This window comes from Helicoverpa zea, chromosome 10 (assembly GCF_022581195.2).
Source record: "Helicoverpa zea isolate HzStark_Cry1AcR chromosome 10, ilHelZeax1.1, whole genome shotgun sequence".
Lineage (NCBI taxonomy): Eukaryota > Metazoa > Arthropoda > Insecta > Lepidoptera > Noctuidae > Helicoverpa > Helicoverpa zea.
This window is the reverse complement of record NC_061461.1, coordinates 1,170,306-1,190,406: the sequence shown is the minus strand read 5'-3', so window position 1 is coordinate 1,190,406 and position 20,101 is coordinate 1,170,306. Positions and strand designations below refer to the sequence as shown.

Genomic DNA, 20,101 nt, shown 5'->3' with positions numbered 1-20,101 from the left:
TCCAAATATTTAATTTGTCTATAGTTTTGCTTACTAGAAATAGCAATTTGGCATTATTAGTATGAAAGGACCCCCTTTTAAGCTATCTGTATATTTTCCATGTTTAATTAAAATAATAAGAATACAATTTATGATAGGGAAATATATATAAAGTATGGGGTTAATATGAATATTAAATCTCTACTTAACAAATCCAAACCTAACTATTATCCCCCTTACTTATAAAAATCTCTAATCACCTTCTAAGCAACATTTTAACTAATCACTACTTAAAGCCTTAAGTAGTGATTAAATGTTATTTAAGACATGCTTAAGCAACGTTTATATAGGAATTTTCTTAAACAGCCCTTAAGTATTACTTATTATTTAATTCACGTTTATAAGTAAGGCTGTATATATTTAGAGTATCCGTACACTGCAGACTTTTAGTCGGCCAATAGTTTAATCGCGCGCTTGATAATATGAAGATGAAAGGCAGTACTTACGCACATTACAAAAACCTAGTTTCTCGCCGGTATCAGTCCGACTGAAAACTTTGATCGGAATCAATTTTATCTTAAAAATATTTTTTTGCCAACCATTGGGTCAATTGTCCTCCCACTATTTAGGCTGCAGGACTAAACAGTTGACAAAAACATTGTGTGGATACACTAGGGTACTCTAAATATACATAAAACAATGCAGTTCCGTATAGTCAAGTTTTAGTTCTCAGTTATCTACGGAAAGTGTGCGCCATTAAACTCGGAGCAAGTGACGCTCTATTTTACGAACAAAAACCCACTTTAGTGACGTCACAAGTTATATTTTGTGTCGCTATGAATACAGACATTAACTAACTTCTAACACACTAGTAAATATGCTTAGTAATAAATGATGTTATGTTTACACGGAAACTTTTGTAAGAACAGGAAAATGATGGAGGGGAAATATAATTCGGGTAACTTTTCATGCTGTTTTTGTCAACAGAAAAATACTCGGAAAGTATTTTTATTGTCCTTAAGCTCTTACTTTCACCACCTTAACAGTTATGTACCTAAATACAAGGAAAAATGTTTTGAAGTGACGGTGAAGAGTAGATAAATGTTAGTAAAGGTTGTAAGTGAAGCTATCCCTATATGTTATAATTAAATCTAGGTTGTGTAGCCCCTGCAGCTAGGTTATGGCTCGAAAGGGGGCTGCGAGGCTGCCGTACACGCCCTGTCGACCTACCTAAATTATGGGAACGGAGATGTCATCTTGAAGGTTGACATTAAGAACGCATTCAACTCGGTGAACAGGGACACCTTGCTGGCAGAAGCCAAAAAAGAAATACCCCAAATTTTTAGTTTCCTCTGGCAGTGCTACAGACATCCAACCAAATTACTTTATCGGGACAACCTATTAGAATCCGCTGTTGGCTGTCAACAAGGTGATCCCCTCGGGCCTGTGATCTTTAGTTTGGCAATTAACCCAATAATTCGGCAACTAAATTCTGAATTTAACGTCTGGTATCTCGACGATGGGACCCTGGGAGGCAACAGAGATACCGTACTTAATGATTTCATTTTCCTAAGAGACAAACTCCGTAACATTGGCCTTGACCTAAACATTTCCAAATGCGAACTATTTATATCTGACACAACCGACAGACAGACGACACTCCAAAATTTTAACGCAGTAGCCGATGGCATAAAAATAATAGACAAAAGTTCTCTTTGCCTCCTGGGGTCACCAGTACTAGAAGAGTCATTTTCGGATTTTATTGAGAACAAAATTCAAAATTTCAATGATATTTCGGAAAGGTTATTCAAAATTAATATACATTCAGCCATCACCATCCTACGATACTGCTGCTTCGGCCCCAAATTAACCTACATCTTGCGTGCTTCTCATTTATGGAAGCACATCAACCTTTTGGATCAAATTGATAAAATAATTCGACACACACTTTCATCAATTTTAAATGTGGCCTTGGACGACAAAGCTTGGTCTCAAGCTACACTTCCCATCCGTATGGGAGGGCTTGGCGTCCGCAAAATTTCCAGTATTAGTTTACCGGCATTTATTTCCTCCGTCCATGGCACTGACAAATTGATCAGGAAAATCCTACCTATTACACTGATCAATTTTGAGGTGCCATGCCTGGCGGAGGCTATTAATGCCTGGAAAGTCACATGCCCGAATACCGATCTACCCGCCAACCCATCCTCCCAGAGACAGTGGGATGAGCCGCTCTGCAGAGTAATACGGAAAAATCTCATTGATACGTCAATTACTTCTGCGGAGCGAGCACGCCTACTGGCTGTGGGTGAATGGGAGTCAGGTCTTTGGCTTCACGCATTTCCGTCGGCAAACATAGGCACCATGTTTGACGACACCACTTTCAGACTCGCTGTCTGCCTGCGTCTGGGTGCTTCATGCTGCACTCCTCACCGCTGCCACTGCGGGGAAGCTGTCAACAGCCTCGGTCACCACGGCCTGTCGTGCAGCCGGAGTGTGGGCCGCATACCACGACATGCGAATATCAACGACGTGATCCGTCGGGCTCTTGTTGCCGTCGGCGTGCCAGCCGTACTTGAACCAAATGGTTTGGCACGCGACGATGGCAAGAGACCAGACGGCATGTCGCTATTTCCGTGGAAGATGGGTAGGACTTTAGTGTGGGACGCGACCTGCGTCGACACTCTTGCGCCATCCCATCTTCCTAGAACTGCGTGTTGTGTCGGCTCCGCCGCTTCACAAGCAGAAGACCTCAAACGGCGCAAATATAGTAGCCTTATCGGGAATTACATGTTTGAGCCGTTTGGGGTTGAAACTCTCGGGCCGTGGGGTCCGAGTGCTCACGCGCTTGCAAAGGAAATTTCTAAGCGCCTTGTTGACACTTCTCGTGACCCAAGGGCTGGCTTTTATTTCGCACAGAGGTTGAGCATTGCCATCCAACGTGGCAATGCTGCCAGCCTTCTGGGTACATTACCCGGTGACAGCGATGAGGAGCAATTTTTTGATGCTATGTATTAGTTTTAAGTTGTATATATAAGTTTATTTTTAATTTTTAAAATTAATGTAAATATTATGTAAATATAGATAATATAAACCGCTCAATCTAGGTTGTCGAATTCTCGTTATGAATTATACGCCAACAGTAAAGCTAGGCAAATATTCCTGAAACACTTCCTCCCACATATCGTTTTCTTCCTTATCTGGTGATTTGCCAGCAACCAATACGTTACCGATGTCCAAGTAATCTTGTCCTTCTAAGGTGTATGGCTTCCATTGTACCCCGAGGCTAGCATCCGGGGTAGGGTCCCTTTAAAGATAAAAAAATAAAGTTAAACGAGAAAAGAAAATCAGGCAAAATTAAATAAGGGTTATTTGTGATAAACGTTCGAAAGTTCATACGTCACATTAAAAAGTAGTAGACTTCAAAATACATTATCCAATAAGACACATCGCACTGCAGGATACGGTAACAGTATTTTTTGTATGAGTATTAAAATCTATACTAATATTATGAAGAGGAAAACTTTGTTTGTTTGTTTGGTTGTAATGAATAGGCTCAAAAATTACTGGACAGTTTTTTAAAATTCTTTCACCATTCGAAAGCTACATTATCCACGAGTAACATAGACTATATTTTATCCCGGTACGGGCAGTAGTTACCACGGGACGCGGGTGAAACCGCGGGAAAACGGCTAGTATACAATAAACATCCCACAGAAATTAAGAACCTAAAATCTGTTACCATATTTAAAAGGAAACTCAAAGATTTCCTTATTCAAAAAGCGTATTACTCTGTAAAAGAGTTTCTCGAAGAAAAATAATAATGTAATGAGAAATGAATGTGATGTAAATAATATGATATGTTCAGCTAGATTATAAGACTAGAAATTAAGATATATATACATATATAGTGTGATCTCACTAAATTTAGTTCTGTAATAGTAATTAGTTTTATTTATAAGTAGTCACATAGGAATCTAATGTTAATGTATATATATGTTACCGGCCGAACCCGATTTTAGGACAAACCAGTTTTGCCTAGGCTCAACTAGTTCTTCCTATAGGCGTTAGGATTAACTAGTAGAGCCTAGTCCAAACTAATTTGTCCTAAGCCCGATAGGACGGACCAGTTTAGGCTAGGCAAAACTAGTTGATCCTGATATAAGTACGCACACTCTAGGATAAACTGGTATAGCCTAGTCAAAACATATACATATCTAAAAGTGTAAATAAATAGATGAACTAAATAAACTACTCCGTGTTTAGAAAAATAATCATCTTTATTAAACTATAATGATTCGTCGTTATGGATAAATTGATAATACGAACAATCATACTACATATATGTAGCAAAGTAACAAATAATAGGTAAGTATTTTTTTAAATTAACTAAATACGTTATTAGGCGCGAGGCGCTCGGGGCGTGTACGTTATGCACGGCTAGCAACTAGACGCTAAATGCGTTTAAAACCACGCGACAAATGACGAACGGGGAGCGAGCGGCGTGGGACGTTCGGAGCATTCCCGCATGAACATGTTGTTTAGACTAGGCCATACCAGTTTATCCTAGAGTGTGCGTATTGATATCAGGATCAACTAGTTTTGCCTAGCCTAAACTGGTCCGTCCTATCGGGCTTAGGACAAATTAGTTTGGACTAGGCTATACTAGTTAATCCTAACGCCTATAGGAAGAACTAGTTGAGCCTAGGCAAAACTGGTTTGTCCTAAAATCGGGTTCGGCCGGTAACATATATATGTTAATAAATTGCAATGCCTTAACGGGCAACTAAGTCCTAAGTACGTACCTAGTTATAGGATCCTTTACTGCCACTTAGTTCGCAATAAAGATTTTGAATTTAAATTTGAATAAAAAATAAATATAGCAAATAAAATAATTATGGCCCTCACCCGTATTTGGCGAAATTGGTCCAAAGCTTAGTGACCCTGTCGATCAATTTGAAACATTCCGAGTTTTTATCAACTTTGTCTGTAAAAAGTTTTATCGGAAACAGATATGTCAAATCATCGCAGTGACATACCACCGCCTTATCTTTCGTAAGATGATCGACGAAAAATATCTCGCTGAACTGATTTCTTTCCGATATACAATTAAACTTGTATAAATACACCTTGTGTTTCAACGACTGAAGCTTAGCGGATAACATTATTCCATGAACAAACATATCGGTACTTATAAACTTGATCACTTTATCTACATTTTTCATCGATGCAGGTTCGTTTTCAAAATAGATTTTTTTTATCTTTCTCGCAGCTTTTAATTGATCGGCAATCGCACAGTGAGTTTGTATAAGTTTAGGGGTAAAGAATTCGCGGGAAAGCTTAGCTTTAGCGAGTATATATTCTAACGGACCACCAGTAGCTACTCCCATCAAACCTTCGTCCTTGGTGTACCCAGTCATGATCTCCACTCCTTTATGAGTTCTGTTACGTACAGCGTCAACAACATTTCCATAAAAGAATCTCTCGTTACCAAAATCTTTTTCATCTGCCACACCAAAATGGATTTCGTAAGACTTTTGTGATAGCGTGACTTGCAATTTTAAATCAACAAGCTTTTCTAAAGGTTGCTGTTTAAAGAATTCATATAATTCCTTATCATCTTCGGATTCTAGTCCTAATTGTTTTGCAAGGAGCAGGGCTTTTTCTCTGGGTTCGAAAGCTAGTGACCAGAAACATGTGGCCGATCCACTCTGAACAATCGCTCGTTTAAATAGTCCTTTAGACATCGGAGATATCAAGTGATATGCCACACTTCCCGCACCAGCGCTTTCACCAAAAATAGTAACATCATCAGGCTTACCACCGAAGCTAGCAATATTATTCTTCACCCATCTAAGAGCCGCTACTTGATCCTTCATTCCAGCATTACCAGGTACTTCTTTTGTATCAAGGCATAAGAACCCAAGTGCTTCCAGCCTGTAGTTGAATGTGACGAGAATTATGCCATGTCTGATGAGAAATTCTGGGCCATACCAGTCGTCATTTCCACTACCCCAGATAAACCCTCCTCCGTGTATCCAGACCATGACCGGAAGGTTCTTGCTTTTAACGTCTGGTGTGTAAACGTTTAGATAAAGGCAGTCTTCACTCATGTTTGTCAGGTTAGTAAAAGATGAGTTACATTGGTAGCAAACTGGGCCAAATTCCTTTGCTTGACGCAAGCCTTGCCATGGTTGGCTTGGCTGTGGTGCCTGCAACGTGATATTAATTTCTTAGCCAATATTTGAAATATTCGAACAAATAAAATAAAAAGCACTGACGAGGCTAAGGTTTTTATTTATTTTAAGTGTATCATGATCATAAGAATTAAATTTGAGTAGAATACCTTGAACCGCAGGTCTCCTATCGGCGGCTGCGCGTACGGTATACCCTTGAAGCTGCAGAAGGTGCCTCCATACTCATTGTGCACCACCTCACCTTCCAGCAGACCTTCCGATACTCTCACTTGCACCATCGCAATGGCATCTACCTACTTCTACTTCTTCTTTATGATAGTTTACTACTATTGAACCACGATTAGTTTTAGAAACTGCACTGTAATTGTTTTGCAACTTTACATTTATTTATTTTTGGGAAGTGATTTTTTTAAGAAGTTATTTTCCGTTTTTTCTTTGAAAATATATGATACTACCGTTTCAGATTGATTTAACCGTCCACGACGCGAAATCACCACGGATTGCTAGTTTGTAAGTAATGTCTAGTCATCAGAACATTGTTCAAGTATACTGACATATTATCTATTATACAAAACCTCTCCATCTAATAAGAGACGGGTTTTGTAAACAGTACTTAACTACTGTTCAACGTGACATAGGTAATTACGAGACTAGTAGGATAATCATAGTAAATCTATGTATAACTGCTGACTATCAAACGAGCATAAAAATCGACTTCAATAATAGGTACGTGTTCTATACGTATATAATAACGTATCTATTTTTAAGTAAGTTATTGGGAGCGCCTAAACCTATTTCGGTTAGTTACAAAACTTCTTGCTAGTTACAAGTATTCTTCGTAAAATTCTACAAATTTATTAATTCAGATTTTCCTACCTAACCTGCCTATTTACCTAAAATGTTCTCATAAGTCTGACAAATACCTACTATGCTGAAAACCGCATCAATACTGTTTCAGCCAAAACGAGACTTAATCGCCGACAAACACACAGGTAAAACTGAGAATTTCCTTTTTTAACTTAGTTTTAAAAACATATTTCGGCTATAACATTGTGTTCTAATTTAAATATCGTTGTATTCCTACGCTGTATACTCATATAAACAAGCTTTATTGAAGTAAATAGTGACTCCGATCACAGTTTTTTTTCTTTTCCGTGTTCCTTGCTGAAAGTTCCCAAAGGCTTTGGCCTAAGGCTGAACATTCAACGTGGCAATGCCTTCAGTCTCGTGGGCACGTTGTCAGTCGACGGCGATGTCAAAGAAAATTTTAAGGGCATTTTTAGTTTCATCTTTTTTATATTTTTGTATTGGAAACAAGATTAGATATAGATTAGTAAAGAGTTAAATGAAACATGGAACATGAAATCATTGTATAGATTTAAAGTAAGAATGATCTTAAATATTTGTATTTTTTTTAATATAAAGTAAGTTATTGTAAAGGTGAGTATAGACTACAACATTTTCTGGAGCATTTCTGTGTAACGTTCTAGTCAATGGTACAATACAGGCTCCTACAAGCTACAAAGCTCAGTCTCCAAAGCATTTCCATGTAATGTAACGTTTGTGCGATTGCTCGGCGTTATGTTACGGGTAAATGCTCACAGTCTATGCGTCTTTCGTCCCTCTACTTCCGCGTCATCCTGCAACCGCGCATCGCCCGCATTTAGTTCGACGAAATATTACACCAATATGCTCGTTGGTTTATAACAAACAGACGAGCGTGCTCGACGTTTTGTTCGTAAAAGGATGAGACACTAGAACATCTCATAGAGCGGCTCGTTGTTCTGTTACAAGTAAATGTTGTAGTCTATACTCGCCTCAAGGGGAACATTTTACTCAAGTCATGAATATAAATAAACAACTGAACTAACAACCGGCAGCTGAGAACCAGTCGTTTACAGAATTTACCAATAAAATGAAAACAAGATATTTTTCTTTTTCTATTCAAATATATTTTTAAACATTGTTTCCTAAACGTAGTACTTAAGCTAAGCCTTTAGCAAATTTTCCTCAACAGTCCCAATTAAATTATAAATTGAGCTTGAAATACCCGGCAACCTTCAGGGTTTCAAGTCCAATATTGCTAGGCAAAGATATCGGGGCTCTGTTTGCACAGTTAGGCATATAATTCGTCCTGGATCCTCTATAGTTAAACAAACGGGTCCTCTGCAAATATTGAAATTGTATTTGCACGCGTATATTGGTTTAAGAGCTTTGTGATAAGTGTTGTCAATTATCAGGCCCCTGCTGAGGCCAGACCTCGAGACTAAATAGTAATTTCTAAGCTTCTGTTTACGATATAAAACGTACATATTTTATATTTGGGATGACATGTAGGTTAAGGTGACTTTAAAAGAAAACAGGTGTGTGTTTCTTCTTCTTTTATTTTATTTACTCTGAAAAGAGAGAAAATTCGCATCACTTTGTAGAAAACATTAGTCTGTGAAGGAATCTGTATTTTATTTTATAATTTCTGTAGGAAGTTTGTATGAACTTTTGGTATGAAATTAATGTGCATGTAACATCGGTGTGTGAAGTAAATGGAATCGTTGATGCTGATTGATAAAAGGAAATACCTCAAACATAACAAAACTTAGATGAAAAACTTAATTTTGAAAAGCTAGTTGGTTGTATTTTCCTTGAAGTTCACAAAGCATCGTTTAATATAAAAAACATTAGAAAATACAATTACTTTACATGTTTGTTATGAAACTACAATGTTTGAATTTCTTAGAAGCAGAGTGAAACGCTTAGAAATCTGAATTTAAAGCCACCTTTGAATTTCATTTTATTCACTATTCATATAAAAATGGACCAATGTAGTCTTCTTAGAAACAGTTGTATTTTATCTATCTATATATATACAACATGTAACGTAATTAACGCACACCCTCAAACATCCCAATTAGAATATTATGTTATAATCATAATACATACACTGAATTTTTAATTTAACATGTATATGCATTGTTATTTACTAAATTAGTTATATCAATTCTTGGAGAACTTTTTGGTCATACTACTACGCACGTAAATATCGCGCCGCGCGCCGCTCGACTCGACACAACATAACGAAACTACGGAAAAAGCCGACAATACACGAAGTCTTATTACTTTGAGTTACGGTCTATTTGAATTTGTTTTGACTGTACAGGGTTAATATGACAATAATTTACGTAGTTTAAATGATTTTTGGGATAAACAATTACCTATATTAAAAATGATATAAATCGATTCAGTAAACGATTCTGAAAAAACTAATTTCAAGATGTGCGTTAATTAAGTTACATGTTGTATAAATGAAACCCGCTTTCCGTTGTCACGACATAACATGAAAACGGCTTGACCGATTTGGCTGAAAATTAGAGGGTAGGTAACTTAGACCCAAGAGCAGGTTTTAGGATAGTTTTTGTCACCATCCAGCTACGGGACGCGGATGAAACCGCGGGCGAAAGCTAGTGTAGAATAAAACAATAAACGACTTTTAATTGTCATTTTTTGTAATCGTCGTTCCAGTCAAATAGTATCTATAGTTAAATTTAATACGTGGTAGGTTTCATATTAAACTTACTGTAATATTTTAAAATAGTTTGACATAAGTTTATTTTTCGGCATTAACCAAAAAAATATTCAAACATATAAATGTCTCATTAGACATCTTTTATATAGCCTTAACATAATTGTTTACTATTGATTGAAAAATTCAAAATTTTTTACGTATACCTTAAACGGAATATATAAAATTATTGTCATTTAGTATTATTAGAGTCATGTTAAAATTCCAAGCCAGAGTATTCGAAGTTACTCTTCCAGAAATCCAGATCTTCATTTTCCACTGTTTTCGGAATTAAAGTATCTTCTATTGCCACATAGGCTTTGCTAGAGTTGTCATATTCAGGCCAGATTATACCAAGAGACGAATCCGGAGTCGGAGTTCTGTAAAATTAAATGGCTGATTTAAAAAACATGGTAATAAAATAGTTGGTGAAAATTCACACAAGTGGGTAAAACATAGGACATAGGTGGCCTTACTACAAAAACTTAAACATCTGGTTGAACATCTGTTTCTAAAAAAAGTGTGTGCTTTTTCATAATCTGAATTTTTTTTAGACAAGTGTTCAGCAAAGTTTAAAACTTTTTGTGGTACGACGGAAGACGATTATTCACTACTACAGTTTCATTTGCTTAGCATTCTCAACGTTATGATTTTTGAATTGGTAAAAAAACAGACACAACAAATAGTGTGTTAGCAGGTGTCTGAGGAATATCACATTAAACAACTAGATAAGTAGATTATAGACCAATAAAAGAATAAAAGCAATAAACACTAAAATTATCTTATCACTTACCCGTGTTTAGCGAAGTTTGTAAATACCGTGCACGCCAGTTGAATCAATTCATATTCCTTAGTATTTTGTTTCACTTCCACATTGTGTACGTTGGCATTCAGTAAATACATGAGGTCATCCAAATGGGCAGCTCCTTTGATTCCATACTTCAGACCCTGACTCCCGTACACATTTCTACCAGACACACAAGAGAATTTATACATGTATCTCCGTCCAGCACCAACCTTTGGTAGATGCGTAAGGAATCTATAAATATCGTAAATGAAGCAAGCATAATTCGCGTAAGATACAAACTCTCTCATACAGTCTTTATTAATAAGCTTCCCTTTAAAATAATAATCGTGTATCCTCTTCGATATTTCTAGAACGGTTTCCGGGTTGCATTTCATTAGGATCTTCCTTGGAACTACCAGCTCTGGGTATCGATTGTATTGTTGCAGGAAAAATTGTTCAAACTTAGCGATACCAATCGTGGTCTCTTCACTTGTGTGACCGATAAGTACATCGACGTCGTTAATTCTCTTATTTTTCATAGCTTCTAGTGGTTCCTCTGTCAGGAAATGTTCTTGTCCAAAGTCTTTTTCTACAACCGGTGTAAAATGATACAGCTTTAATATGTTGTTGCTGTACTCTTCAAAAGACATTACAGTAGGGCTTGTGTCTATAAGTTTTTCCACAGGAACACTTTGCAGAAATTCTAGGAGCTTATCAGGGTCATTTGTATCGAGGCCTAAGATTTTGCCAAGTGCGAATGCACGTTTCTGTGGCATAAAAGCCAAAGACCAATCACATAGAGGTGCGCCGCTCATTGGTATAGCTCTCTGAAAGAGACCTTTAGACATAGGAGAGAGAATATGCAGACATGTAGACGCTCCACCAGCACTTTCACCAAACACGGTGACGTTCTTAGGATCTCCGCCAAAGCTGGCAATGTTATCTCTAACCCAACGCAACGCAGCAACTTGATCTTTCAATCCTGCATTCCCGGGTACTTCTTCAGTGTCTAAGCATAAGAAACCTAGTGCATCTAACCTGTAGTTTAAGGTAACAAGGACCACACCGTGGGGCATGAGAAAGTCCGGACCGTAATGGTCATCATTACCAGACCCACTTTTGTAACCTCCTCCGTGGATGAATACCATGACTGGCAATGGCGTATTTGGCATGATATCTGGGCTGTACACATTTAGGTACAAACAATCTTCATTTCCTGATAAAAATGTATCTGTGAATATGTCCTTCTGTGGGCATTTAGGACCATGTGCTGTAGCATCTCTTATTCCTTCCCAAGGCAAAGGCGGTTGCGGGGCCTGAAATAAACAATTGAATAGTTTATAGGAATTTGACACCTATGTTTTCGTCAGTAATGTTGAATTTGCCTTGTTCAACTACTAAATGTGAGTCATTTCCATGGCGTACGTTATTGACAAAATATGCGAATGAAGATGTTGTTGTTACGCTTTTTTTTTGCGCTATCATTAGCATACATACGAAAATAAGAATTGTATTATTTCGATAGTACGATTTTTAGAGTTCCGTACCTACAGAGCAAAACTTGACCCTATTAGTCAGATTTCACTGTTCGTTTGTCACCGGGCCTTATCTGAAGAACTGTAGGCCATTACGATTTCCTTGTGTTTGGGTTTTAGTAAGTTTGTACGGTAATCTCCATAATAACAAACGTGATGTTTTATCGATAATGGTACGGAACCCTTCGTGCGCAAGTTCGACTCGCACTTAGCTTGTTTTTATTGTAAATAGTTACTGTCACTGTACGCTTTTGGCCTTCATGAATATTTTCCTACTTAATACATACTATATCTGTACTAATGTTGTAAAAAGGATTTTTTTTTTCAATTTTTTTAAAAATTCTCTCTATTGAAAAGCTATATTTTCGCGGTTCACTTCCGGGTATGGGCAAAATTTTCTTCGGGCGGCAGTTAAAACTACAGAAAACAGCTAGTATGTCAATGCTTACCTTAAATCTCAGTTTCCCCAACGGTGGCTGAGCATAAGGGATGCCTTTGAAGCTATAATACTTTCCATCTCCCGTGACTGTCTCCAACCTTTCTCCTGACAACCATCCTTGCTGCACCTTTACTTCCACCATTGTCAGGATTTACTCTGGAAAAAATTGTGCTTCTTTTACACAGTTTGTCTACATCTCTATATTCTATGGCTTCTACTACGCGTCTGCTGGAAGAGACTTCATCCCTACTAATATTATAAATGCGAAAGTAACTCTGTCTGTCTGTTACGCTTTCACGTCTAAACCACAGAACTGATTTTAATGAAATTTGGTACAGAGATCGAGTTGACCTTGAGAAAGAACATACTAATAGGATAGTTTTTATCACGGACATTTGAAGAGTTCCCTTGGAAACGCGATATAACCGAACTGGAAGTGGGCGAAATCACGGGCGGAAGCCAGTTAGAAATAAGCAGTACCTTTGTACTATTTTATACATTATTACTTTTGCTTCTTTCATGTGTTAACTGTACATAAATGGTTAAATAACAATAGCATTACTTGATATAATTTTAATTCAGTTTGCTGCTTCTGTTCTCTATGTCCAGGAAGCAAACCAATGAGCCGAAGCTAGACAGTACATGGAAAAATCTATATATATTTTTGCGATATCATAAGAAACTACAATTTTGCCAGTCGATAGAACTACTCCTTGCTAAGAAATTATCGAAGCATGTAAAAACCAGTTCATGATATAATTGCAGAGGAATACAATGTAGTAAGTAGGAAGGTAGGTAGTGACATTAAATACCCGTTCATTGATTTAATTACATACTACATTGTAAGCCTCGTTGAGGTCAATCTTCGATCATTCGAAGTCAGTCGGTCAATTTTAAGGTCATTAAGGCCCTTGATTAGCTATTTATAGCGAAGTTACTTATTTTTTAGTTCTTTTTGAGTATTGTTTTAAAAGGTAATTAGACTTTTAAAAAGGTAAAAAAACCATTTTGTATCTATTTGGGTAAATAGTTGCGCGTTTATATTGTTCGTTATTTTTATTATCTTTATTATGTCGAAGTTTATCAAAAGATTATTTTCATGTATTTATTTTTCATTTCATAATAATAGTATGCTAGAAAAGAAATGTAAATATCATTGTTTTGACGAATTATATATGTGATAACATTTAAAAGAGATAACAAAAAAATATCACTCTTAACATAATAACTGAAACTGAACATACGTCTATACGTCTTTCAGTAATTGGTGAACTAAAAAAACACGAATTGAGAATCTCCTCCTTTTTGGGAAGTCGTTTAAAAACTTGTAGAAATTCAGAAATTACTTACCTACAGAAAAAATACAAGCTTCTGTTATAACAATTTAGTACAGTCCAAATTCACCAGCACAATGAAAAAAATACAAAGCAGCCTAACCTTATTTAGCGAGATTTTTTTAAAGCTATGATGAGACGTGATGACCGTCTTGCGGTGTAAAACCGACTGCCGAGGTAAACGTGAATGGAGGTAGGTCAGCGTGAAACTTATCACCGATTAAATAATACTTTTTATATCAGACTAGCTTCTGCCCGCGGATTCTTTTGCTTATGTCAGCGATAAGGGTGTTGTCAAAATCTAACTCTAGAGTCAAATTCTATGACACCGGGGACGGGACAATTACACAATAGGTGTTCCAGATCTCCGATTTTTATAAGGCAACAGAGAGTGCTCATCAGATTCCGATGATTAGCGTGTACAAACAAACAGACACGCAGACGAACAGACAGATTCTTTTGGATTTGTACTCTATAGCTGTTTCTGAACCATTTTTTAAAATTAGTAAATGTACAGTCACAGTAACTGCCTTACTAAATGTATTTAGAATCTTAAATATGTATGTACTATCGCGGTCTTTTCTGCCTCACAAGTTTTGTCGGTATTATACCTAAAATTAAATTGTAAATTAATATAGTGCCCTGCGAACACATTTAGATTATAATATGTCTTCCTATGCCAGTAATTTTTAGACCTTAAAGTAGTTTATCTTGACCAGAATTCGATGTGTTTACATAACAAGTTTTTTTTTGTTTATTCTGATGTCATTTTTGTATGTACTTGTGAAGGAAAAATACTTGACCGTGGCCTTGGACCAGATATAGCGTTTTGCAAAATTAACTTCTATTAACATGAATATAGGGTTCAATGTCTTCATTATAATATTAATTCTATTTTTATCACATAGGCCTTTTCTCATACAAGTAGGAAACTTATATAAGTTTTGCGAATTAAGTCATATGTAACGAAAAAGGAAAAGTTTGTTTTTCTTCTAAAGTTACTTTGTAAACCAGTTTTCCTTGAACAGAAGACACGTTTATTCATGTTAGTTTTAGATTGAGATGATACGTTACTTCATTAGCATAATTACTATCACTACATAGTATAAAACAAAGTCGCTTTTTCTGTCCCTTTGTCCCTTTGTACTCTTAAATCTTCAAAACCACGCAACCGATTTTCATGCGGTTTCTTTTATCAGATAGAGTGTTTCAAGAGGAAGGTTTATATATACAATAACATACATCAAATAGTGGGGAAATACTGTTACGCCGTGCGAAGCCGGAGTGGGTCGCTAGTAATTTAATCAGACTTAGTATATTGCAATAAAACGATTCAGTAAAGTCATAAAATCATCATGATTTTGAGAAAATTGCGATAAACATCGATTCTACACACTCATCAGTCATACAAAACAATCGAGCAGTCTTCTTCTTCTACATTAATAGTTCTATAATCCTCTTTAGCAATAAATCTTCTTAGAATTCCAGTCCAGCATATTCGAAGATGGTCTTCCAAAAAGCCAGGGATTCGGCCTCTGGTTCTGTCTTCTGAACGAGGGTATCTTCTATATCCACGTATGCTTTAGTGGAACTGTTGTATTCTGGCCAGATCGTGCCAAGAGATGGGTCTGGTGTCGGGTTCCTGAGGGCAAAAAGGTTAAGGTTTTAGTTATTTTAACATAGTCTTGCTTGAAGAGTCTTGAAGAAGTTTGCCTATATTAGTCAAACTTTGCTTGTTATGTTCGAAGCCCATGTTAAAGATCCATTGTGTAAAAACTGGAACCTAATCTTGACAATGTTATTAAGAAAAGCCACAGCCACAGCCACAGTGCTGAAGAAACTAAGATACAAACTGAATATACTTAAATAAACAAAGTAGCAATGGGCGATAAAGCAATTCATTGCTATGTAATTTTTTTTTAAGCAACTTCATATTAGGTATACATCAGTGATCTTTATCATTCTTGTGTTTTTATTGTGTCCGAATTTCGAGATAATAATATTATAGACATAACATAAAACGTCTGCATCATCGTTATCGCCTCTTTTATTATAACTATCACTTTTGTTATCAAAATGTTTTTTCTGCCTTACGTAATGAGAATAAACTGTAATAACAATAAGTTAACAATCATTGACTCACCCAAACTTAGCGAAGTTCGTAAATACGGTGCATACTAAATTAACGAGCTCATACTCCTTAGTGTTTTTCTCAAGTTTCAAGTTATGTGCCTTCGCGTGCAGTAAGTACATCAAGTCATCCAAATGGGCAGCCGCTTTGATTCCATACTTTAGACCTGGCATACTGTAGACATTTCTACCAGATACACATGAAAACTTGTACAAGTACCTTCGCCCAGTGCCAACCTTCGGTAGACGATCAATGAATCTATGAACATCATAGACGAAGCTTGGAAGGCTTGGCTCGCGTAGTAAGCAAATTCTTTCATTAGTTTCTCGTCAATTGGTTGCCTCTTGAAGAAATATTCGTGTATCCTATCTGATATTTCCAAAATTTTCTCTGGTGTACTCGTTGTTAGAATCTTTCTTGGCACTAACAATTCTGGGTAGCGGCCATATTGTTTTAGTATCCCTTGTTCAAAAAAGGCAATTCCAAGCGCACTTTCTTCACTCGTGTGGCCAATCAAAGCATCTACAACATGAACTCGCTTATTTTTCAATGCTTCTAGCGGGTCTTCTGTCAAGAAATGTTCTTTGCCAAAGTTCTTCTCTACAACTGGAGTGAAGTGGAAAAACTTAAACGGATTATTGTTGTATTCTTCAAACGATAATATGACTGGATTTGCGCCCACTAATTTTTCTACTGGAAGGCTCTGCAAATACTCCAACAGTTCATTAGGGTCATTTGTATCAAGACCTAATTCTCTGCCGAGCATAAATGCACGTTTTTGTGGCTTGAATGCTATACTCCAATCATTCATTGGTACACCGCTCATTGAAATAGCCTTAGAGAAAAGTCCCTTAGACAGCGGAGATATCATGTGTAGGCAAGTGGATGCACCACCAGCACTTTCACCGAAAACTGTGACATTGTCTGGATCTCCTCCGAAGGTCGCGATATTATCTCTCATCCATTTTAAAGCTGCAACCTGGTCCTTCATACCAGCGTTCCCGGGTACATCTTCAGTATCTAGACACAAGAATCCTAGTGCATCTAACCTGTAGTTGAAGGTTACAAGTACCACACCGTGGGGCATGAGGAAGTCTGGTCCGTAGTTATCATCATCTCCTGAACCACTTTTGTAACCTCCTCCGTGGATGAACACCATGACTGGCAACTGTCGGATCGGCTTTATATCTGGGCTGTACACATTTAGGTACAAGCAGTCTTCGCTGCCGTGTTCAATAGCTCCAGTGTGAACTGACTGCTGAATGCATTTGGGACCATGCTCTAAAGCACTTCGTGTTCCTTCCCATGGCAGAGGGGGAAGTGGAGCCTGGAAAAATATATTTTTATCATTTAAAGGGATATATATGAAACCATAAAAGAGATAAGTCCCTATTTTATTATATGTTTAAGCCAAAATAATGTTTGTTCGTAAAGTAATAAACGTGTCAAATTAGAGGCATGTGAGTTCACGACTGATTTTACACTTTCTAGTTTTTAATATAATTTTTCTGTACTTTCTAAAAGAGGAGACGCTGTTTTTCTTTTCTAGGCAATATCACTATTTTTAACCACTAGAGTTTTTCTTCATATTTTTTTTGTCCTGTTCATCACTTACCTTGAATCTAAGCTTGCCTAGAGGTGGTTGAGCGTATGGGATGCCTTTAAAACTGTAGTACGTTCCTTCTCCCGTGACCGTCTCCAGCAGTGCTCCAGACAACCAACCCTGCTGCACTTTGACTTTTGCCATTTTTGATTATTTAATTAATTCTGCAAAAAAACAACCGTTCAATGAAATCTTTTGCTCAATAGTCCTTGGTTCTTTAAATTATATGTCGAAGACAAACAACTAATCTTTGGGGTATCGAGTTGAACATGTAAAACAAATTGCTTTATGTAAGACAGTGTTAATCAACTGCATCCAGTTAGACGGGTAGAAAGGCTAAGCAGATGATACTATGATGTTCATACGTAAAAAAATTTTGTTCAACGACCTTGTCACAAGATAAATAATATCACAAAGATCTTATAGATAATTTGACACAATCAGCTTAATAGTAAATGCCAATACGTATTATCTGTCAGAGATTACTTCCTAACAGAATGTCCAATATTGATCTGAGTATTAAGTTACTGATAAAAGAGATAACTAAGTGCAATGACGCAATAAACGTAATCTCTTTTAACCAACTTCACAAAAAGGATCAGTTTCTCTATTTTCATAAACGTAACTAATCTTCAAAATGCGGATTCTTAACAAAATAAATGATGAAATAACTTTTAAGAAACTACCATTTTTGGGAGTTACAACTCTGCTGCGTTTTGAAACTAAATTACATGTAATATCTTAAAAATCGAAATCGCAGGAAATGTTAATTAGGCAAAAATGTGTCTTAATTTACGTTGTACCTTGTCTAAGGTTGTACCTTATTGCCTTAGAAAGATGTGTTCACATTTCGATGGTTGACCGGAGACTGGAACGTCGAACAATTCGACAGTATTTGCAAACGTGACGATATACGTACACCTTAAATACCAGCTTTTTCGAAGATAACGCTCAGATGCAGAGGTGTATGATTTGCAATATTTATATGTTATGCCGATAGATAAAATACCCAATAATGATGATAGCATCTTTAGACATTATCTTGTTTTAAATGCCCATTATCATAGTAAATAATTATTGTCGTTTTTTTATTTTATCAATGTTTGACCTTTGTTCAGTTTGATAAGAATGACGTATTTTATATTGTTTAACCGATTTAGAAAATGGAGGGTGTTCCCAATTTATGTATATATTTTTTTGTATGTAACGCGATTTATAGAGAACTAGAGCTGTTTCGCCCACATCCCATGGAAACTGTTTCCCGTATCCGGATAAAATATAGACTATGTCGGTTGAAAGATAAACCCCGGTGAAAGGATTTTTCAAATAATAATAATATATTAGTATGTCTATTTCATCATTTAGAGTTATTACTCCAATATGCACCGATTTGAAAACTACTGAAATCCTTTCACCTGGGTTTCAAAAAAATAAACATACAAAATGTATTTTTTCCTAAACTTAGATAAATAATTATTTCGGCAAACTGATAATGAATGTAGTAGTTTGAACCTGTTTGTTTTATTAATGATCTATTTGAAATGGAATGCCAGTCGATTGATATTTTAATTATTTACTACGTCAAAATTGTTTTTTCTTTGATTATATTCCAAAGTCTACCTAAGTGGTCCAAAGTCTATCTAATCAAAATAATGACTGGACATAAAAGTATGATGTGTAACGATGGGCCGAACTTAATCTAAATCATGTGAACAGATTAAAATCAACTGTAATTTCATCATTTTGTATTGCACCATAATTTATTGACTTGTATAGTTGCAATTGTCATTTGTATAGTTCATCTATACAAGGCGATTATGTAATGGTAATGTAGGTAATAGCTACTTGCGATTGTTTTTTTTATCGTCATTTATTTATTTATTTATTCTTCAACCTTATCACTAACATTACAGATATACAATCCAATGCGTTAGTGAGGCACTTATATTATTTTTTACAAAATTGAACACATTTGGGTAGTAATAACACAATATACATATTTACACAAAATAAAATTGAAAATCATCATAACAATAAAATAATAAAATTAAACAATAAAAACAAAAGTACTACAAGCCTAATCTACATAACATAATATAAATAAAATCATCTTTGCGAGTTCACTGAACTGGCAAGAAAAAATGTCAATACTTTTCTGGATTTCGTTAATAGTACGGATCGCTCGCGTGAGAGGCGTTTTGGCCAGAAGGTTGGTCCTGGCAGTCGGCACTGACAGCAGAGGCGTCATTTATTGTTTAGGTGTAGAGTGTGTTGAGAGAGCCATACATGTAAAATGCATGCGTTCTGTGCATAGTTTCTTCTCCCTATTGAAATAGAAATAGAAATCGTTTATTTGCTGAAAATGTATGTTACAGATATGGTGGTAAATTAATTTATATTGTCTCAATACATTTCGCCTTACGGCATGCAAAGTATTTGTTGACGTTGACAATTTAACTTAATTATATTAAAAACTTATAATATTACACAAAACACAACTCTAAATAAAAATAAAAATCGACAAAACTAAAATACAAAAA

At 36.2% G+C, this 20,101-nt stretch overlaps 1 protein-coding gene and 1 pseudogene across 1 annotated transcript; both read right to left on the bottom strand.

Annotated features, from left to right (window-relative positions):
* Positions 1-395: 395 nt before the first annotated feature.
* LOC124634113 lies at positions 396-14,005 on the bottom strand. The gene is made up of 9 exons (XM_047169534.1): positions 13,844-14,005; positions 12,504-12,649; positions 10,526-11,835; positions 9,964-10,112; positions 6,752-6,759; positions 6,326-6,469; positions 4,888-6,191; positions 3,083-3,286; positions 396-1,130 (listed from the first exon to the last, which is right to left on the bottom strand). The coding sequence occupies exons 2-8, from the start codon at positions 12,633-12,635 to the stop codon at positions 3,109-3,111; spliced, it is 3,225 nt and encodes a 1,074-aa protein (XP_047025490.1). The 5' UTR covers positions 12,636-12,649; positions 13,844-14,005; the 3' UTR covers positions 396-1,130; positions 3,083-3,108.
* Positions 14,006-15,164: 1,159 nt separating this feature from the next.
* Positions 15,165-18,501, bottom strand: LOC124633988 (annotated as a pseudogene).
* Between the last annotated feature and the right edge of the window lie 1,600 nt (positions 18,502-20,101).

Coding starts and splice junctions, on each gene's coding strand:
- LOC124634113 (XM_047169534.1), bottom strand. CDS start 12,635: ATGGTGGAAGTAAAGGTGCAGCAAGGATGGTTGTCAGGAGAAAGGTTG. Junction 11,836..12,503: donor TGGGGAAACTGAGATTTAAG/GTAAGCATTGAC, acceptor TGTTTATTTCAG/GCCCCGCAACCGCCTTTGCC. Junction 10,113..10,525: donor ACAAACTTCGCTAAACACGG/GTAAGTGATAAG, acceptor TTAATTTTACAG/AACTCCGACTCCGGATTCGT.